Source organism: Pyxicephalus adspersus, chromosome 5, assembly GCF_032062135.1.
Source record: "Pyxicephalus adspersus chromosome 5, UCB_Pads_2.0, whole genome shotgun sequence".
NCBI classification, from domain to species: domain Eukaryota; kingdom Metazoa; phylum Chordata; class Amphibia; order Anura; family Pyxicephalidae; genus Pyxicephalus; species Pyxicephalus adspersus.
The window spans coordinates 82,194,205-82,200,327 of record NC_092862.1 but is presented as its reverse complement, the minus strand read 5'-3'; the positions used below and the strand labels follow the sequence as shown (position 1 = coordinate 82,200,327).

The 6,123-nt window shown below is 36.9% G+C and overlaps 1 protein-coding gene across 1 annotated transcript in view; it reads right to left on the bottom strand.

Moving 5' to 3' along the window:
- Positions 1-6,123, bottom strand: part of LOC140332066 (uncharacterized) — a 98,204-nt gene that overhangs the window by 42,347 nt on the left and 49,734 nt on the right. Inside the window, exons 7-8 of the mRNA XM_072413366.1 lie at positions 4,428-4,556; positions 2,912-3,125 (exon numbers count right to left, since the gene is read on the bottom strand). Of these exons, the coding sequence (XP_072269467.1) occupies positions 2,912-3,125; positions 4,428-4,556 (343 nt within the window). The remainder of the gene's footprint in view (positions 1-2,911; positions 3,126-4,427; positions 4,557-6,123) is intronic.

The window sequence follows — 6,123 nt, the reverse complement described above, 5'->3', positions numbered from 1 at the left end:
ATATATATATATATATATATATATATATATATATATATATATATATATAACAAAAAACACTATACAGCAAGACTAAATTAAACTAAACATGGTTTTACTTTCTTCTTAGAATCAAAAACTACTACAAGCCAACCCCTAAAGATTAAGGTCTGTATAAAGAGAAGGAAGAAGCAAACAGAGGGTTTTTTCCTTTGGCTTTTGTATTGATTATTAATTCAATAGTTCCAACCAAAATAAGGTACGAGATACAAGGTAAATATTTACCTGTTATATGAGGGGTTACTTTGGACATATAGCTATATTAGCTATTTATGCCAACCTGTTTCGCCTTCCTCATGGGTTTTTTTAACTCTTCATGATTGTTGTCACCTAGTTCATCACCAAACCATGTTCTTTAAGAGAGGGTAGTGTAACCAAAATCGGCACTGGGATTTCATCTGAATGAGCCACTGGGTGTAAAGCCAATGGTAGACTAGGATACTCTACATTACTTTTATTTTTCTTGTTATAGCCTGAAGTATTCACTATATAAAAGTAACCTCCTGGCTCTCGCCAATCCAGGTATACCGAATGGCATCTTATCACATGTTCCCTTTGTCCACATCCGTAAACCCTCAACACACTGTTTGCACACCTTATGAGCGGCCCAAGACTTATCTTGATCACCAAGTTTAACTTTCAAACATGTTAAATAGGCTTGCTCTAAAATGTGCTGATGTTTGCCCTTTGACTGAGAATGGTGAAACTGTTACAGATATAACAAAATGAATCAGGGTTGTTTAGGCACTTAGGACGAGAAACAGCAGAGCAGGACATGATCGGAATGAAAGGAATAACATGTGCAAGTAGAAAAATAAATTTTGCTTTTTCACTACGTAGAGCAGCGCACAACCTCTGACCACACTGTCTTGCGTGTAAATGAATAGCCTATACAAATCCATGTTACAGTAAGCACATTATTATAAGTGGTAGAGAAAAAAACCTGACATAATATAGAAAAACTAATTGCAATTTCTGAATCAGCATAGCTATTTTAGTGTAAATAAGCTTAAAAATTGAAGTCAACAAAAAAATGTGTTTAAAATTGTTCCCCCGTGTAATTTAGTAACGGATGCCATTATATTTAGTTCAAATTTGATAATGATATCCTACATATAATAACCAATATTAAAATGTATATATGAAAATATATACTGTGATTTTCATATGTATAAAAATGGGAAGGAAATGCATATTGATGTAAATTAATCAATACAAAAAAACCCTCAGTTTACTTTTTCTTTCGCTCTATACATTTCCAAAATAAAATTACAAATTTGTAAGCTCTAAATGTGTAGCCAGAAAAAGATTGATAGTTACATAGTAGGTTAGGTTGAAAAAAGAAAGAAGTCCATCAGAAAGAATAGAGCCAGAGTTATGAAATATCACATTTATTCAACATAACCCCCCCTGAGACTGATGCACTTGCTACAGAGTAGTTGCAGCTTTTCTAGACCATATAAAAGTCCTTTGGTTGGACCGCAAACCAGCATTCAGCAAACCAGCTCTCAGGAGCATCTTTGACGTCAGAAATGTCCTTAAAACATTGCCCCTTCAGGTGTTTTTTCAAATTCAGGAACAGATAATAGTCTGAAAGGGCCAGGTGAGGTGAGTAGAGGAGACAGTGGACCAATTGGAAACCCAGGGTGTTCAATTTGGCAGCCACAACGTTGGACATGTGCGCAGGTGCATTGTCCTGCAAAAAAAAGTATCCCTTTGGTCAACTTTATGCGACGTTTCGTCTTAATTGCCTCCTTCAGCTGGTCCAGGAGGTTAGCATAATACTGTCCGGTGATACTAGCGCTCTGAAGTAGGTAGTACACCAACTTAATACCATGTTTGTCCCAGAAAATGGACACCACAATGTTTTTGGCCGATTTCTGGGTTCGTAACTTTTTTGGCTGATGGGACCCGCTGTGGTGCCATTTCTTTGACTGTTCCTTGGTTTCAGGATCATAGATGTAGAGACAGGTTTCATCCTCAGTCACTAACCTAGCCAAAAAGTTCTGTGCAGCTTCAAAATGGGCCAAAACAGCTTTGGATGCTTCAACTTGAATTCCTTCTTCTGATCACTGTTCAAACATTTCAGCACCCAGTTCGCTAAAAACTTGGCACATGTCTAGGATAGTGGTGATAATCTCAACACGCTCCCGTAAGACGTCAAGTATCTGGGCTATCTTTTTTGTGGATATTCGCCGGTCTTCAATATACAGCTCATTGACAGCATCGCAGGTTGCCGGGTCAGTTGAGGTTGGGGGCGCCCACTGTAGGGCTCATCTTCAAAGGTGAAATGCCCAGTCTTGAAACAAGATATCCAGGTTTTGACAGTGCTGTAGGAAGGACACATCTCTCCCAGTGTTTGTTTGACATCTCAGTGTGAATGTCCTTTGCTGACTTTCCCTGGAGAAACAAAAACTTCATGACGGCCCGTAACTCCAATGACGTGAAACTTGCTTGTGCCTCTGCTATCACAGCCTTTCACTAAAGGAAAAAACTGTTTTAAGAATCACAAAGACCTGATATTTGCACAGTTACATACTAACATATTAGGCTGTCATTCTCCCACACTCATTTTTCTATTTCATCTGGAAGGAGGCAAAGCCAGGAACTTCTCAGCGCCCCCTCGTACCTGAAGTCACACTGAATCTCACAGGTACACGCTGCAGTTTTGCTTGACATGTTGAAGTCCTTTTCATTTAAAATAAATCTCATAACACAAGAAAAGCAGGTGCCAGTCAGCTATTACTCTGAGGACAGCTGAGAACATTGGATTTCTCAACCTACCGGCTTTAAGACATTTACCAGGGCAAATAAAAGGGGTAAATCTCAGAAACTCATAGGAGCCTTTACCTACCCCTGCTTCCCTACTTACCAGGCATCAAAGGATCCTCGATACAGAGCATAGATGGCTTATAACCACTTGCCGAAGCTTTCATTATTTCTTCCCTTGCAATATAAGCTCCTCCATTTCTAATCCTTATTCCACTTTTCAAGTAATTAAATTTTCTTCCATACAATTCAAAGAACTCCACCAGAAGAACACCAAGATTCTCACTCGTCTTTCTGGCCTCCATTCTAGGATGCAACTTTAGGAGAACAACTAATTAATGGTTAAAATACCAACCCTTTTTATAATCTATATCAGGCTTCATAAATATAACTATATATAAGCAAGCAATAAAGTATCCCATGTAGTGCTTAACTATGCATGATAATATTTCAAGGAAGATTATGGAAGGTAGTGGAAAGGATGGCACACAAGCAGACAACCTCTGTCCTTCTTCCACAGCTTGTCAGGTCAACCTTGTTCAGCAGCCCCTGTATTTGTATGCTCTCACTACATCTGGTTGGGCTACAGAATTTAGGAATGTCCATTTTACTAGACTGTTCAAGTACATTCAATTTTTCCTCTTCAACATTACCTAATGCCTTGGGTGTAGCAATTTTTATACACTTTTTTTTGAATGAAAGTAGAGTTTTCTTTTACTTCTGTTTTTATTGCAAAAAGTGGTCAATGAAAGGTAATAAAATATTTTTAAGAATGCATGTGTTCAAAGAAAATTTACTATACCATGGTAAGTTATTTAAGTGAAGAGCGCACATTTCTTCTAAGTTTATCTTTATGTCAATCAAAGCTCCAGAATATTGATATGAAGATTTGACTTCTCTTTAAAATATGACAAAAGGTGCTATCTCAGATAAAGTTACCTCCAGACCAAGAAACCTTATGCAACTCAAGAAGTTTACCAGGAAACACACCTGGAGTTGTCATGTACAAAACTTTAGACTTCAATGTTTCTTTTGAGAGGGAAAGACTGAAGTGTCCAAGATCAGAACCAGATATTTCAGACCATGGGTCAGAGTCTGTTTCAGCCATTTCATTATCTGCAGTTTGTATGACAAGACAGCTCTAAAAAGGGGATTATCCAGGCAAGACATCACAAAAATGCCACATAAAAGCGATACACCTCCTTGGTGGTTTTTTGACAATCCATGTTTTTTTTCTCCTTTTTTAAATTATAACTCACTTCCTTAGTGAGTGAGGTGTGGCATGACCTTAAATTCTATCTTGGGAGGGAATTGTCTAACTTGTCTTTTTTTCTTCCACCCTTAAGTGATAGTAATAAAAAGGGGGAAATCAAGAGGCCAAACAAACTTGTAGTGGCTACATTATGTTTATATATGTGCTCTGGATCCTGGAGACACTTTGAATGCAAAGCTGGGATTTCTAGGTTTTCACATTTCCTTCATAAATTAACTAAAACGTGGTTCACAAAACACACACACCTTCTTAGAATAAACAAAAAATGAAGTGCTTCCACTAGTAAGATATAGATATATATATATATATATATAAAAAAAAAAAAAAAAAAAAAAAAAAAAATTACCTGTAGGAAGCTAATTGCCATTAAAATCAAGCTGTATGAACTTATTCCACCAGTAAAAACTTCGTTAAGATCTCGTTGAAAGAGAAACTGTTTTAAAACTAAAATCAAATAAGGAAGCAAGGGATATTCCTAAAAAACAAAAAAAGAAAAAAAAAGAAAAATTATATATGTATATTTTTAAAATCTTCATCTGCAAGAGAGATATATAGATATATAGATATATATACATACAAACACACACATACACTCACACATACTTACATATACATACATACTGTAAGATCGCCTGTAGCAACGGGGGGTGTTTCAAGCAGGAAACAGGGCCAACAGGTTTTAAGTGCATCAAGCGTTTACTTCACTTAACACTATTTCCAAACAAAACAAAACAAACCGCAAAAATAAAGCCTGGCCACTTGGCCACCAACGCACTGTTAGTTCCCTTAACTAGAAATCCAGCCCAACCTAGTGTTGTGCAGGACTCTAAGCCCTAAGCCAAGATCTTTTGTAACAAAGTCTGTATCTTTACTCAGTTCCCAGTTCACCTTGGACCTCCTACCAGCTAACCAGCCAAGACAGAGCCAAAGGAATAAGCAGGCTGGGAGTTTATATCCCCAGCCTAATTTCCAGGATGCATTTCAGGTGAGAGAGTTAGACCTGATCATACCCGGGCCTCTTTAACTCTCCCACCTTGCCAAGAAGCCTGGTACTTCAACCCCACCTTCAGGTTAAAAGGAACACTGACTAAACAGAAAAATACTCTGCGTGTAACCTGTATCTGGGGCAAATTTACCTGTCATCCTGTACGAAACCTTGTGATTTATTTGGCCAGCTGTTACAATACACATACATACGCATACACATATATACACACATACATACATATATATTCAGTGATACCTCTGATACCACTGATACCAGTGGCCCTTCTAACAAATTTATCAGGCCAAAAAGTTTTTTCCACCGGTTATGGGACATCCGATAAGTATTTCCTGTATACTGTATCAAAAAGTGAGAGCAATGTCTTTCCTTAGTTTTTTTTGCTTTCTTTTTGATCAACTCAGTGAGGATTGTATACAGTAACTGACACCACACTGCTTAACCCCCATAGCATTTTAATTCTGTCTATTTCCATGAAAAAAGCATTACTTTTTTTTGCATGGAAATTCATTTTACATTGTAGGCCTATAATTCTTAGGCATAATTCACCGAAATAAGTCCAATTTTTAATAAATTCAATAATAAAAACTTTAAATAAAAAAAACAAAAATCTGTTAAAAAAAATTACAGAAACATGTAGAATTTATATATAATTTACTCTATCAAGATTTCTTTGTATTGGACACAATACAGCTATTTTGTATTGAATCCAATTCACACTCGGGACTACAGCTAGGGTGGGTTATTATGTTGAGACAAACATCTGTCCTAATTGCATTTAATAAATTAATGTACCTGTTATCTGCCGTTACTAGGGGAAGCTGTTCATCTCGGCCTTTGGTGAGTTTATGACCTTTTAAATTGTGCTTCTTACTATTTTTATAAAGTGTGTGTCGCGTGTCTGCCCTATCAAAACGTTTTAACCTAAATAATAACACTTCTATTTTAACCCCCCAACCGCTAAGCCCGTAATTTCTCGCACTAAATATTTTTGCTCTTTTGGATAACCCCGTATTTTTTCGCCTACACTAAAATCCCC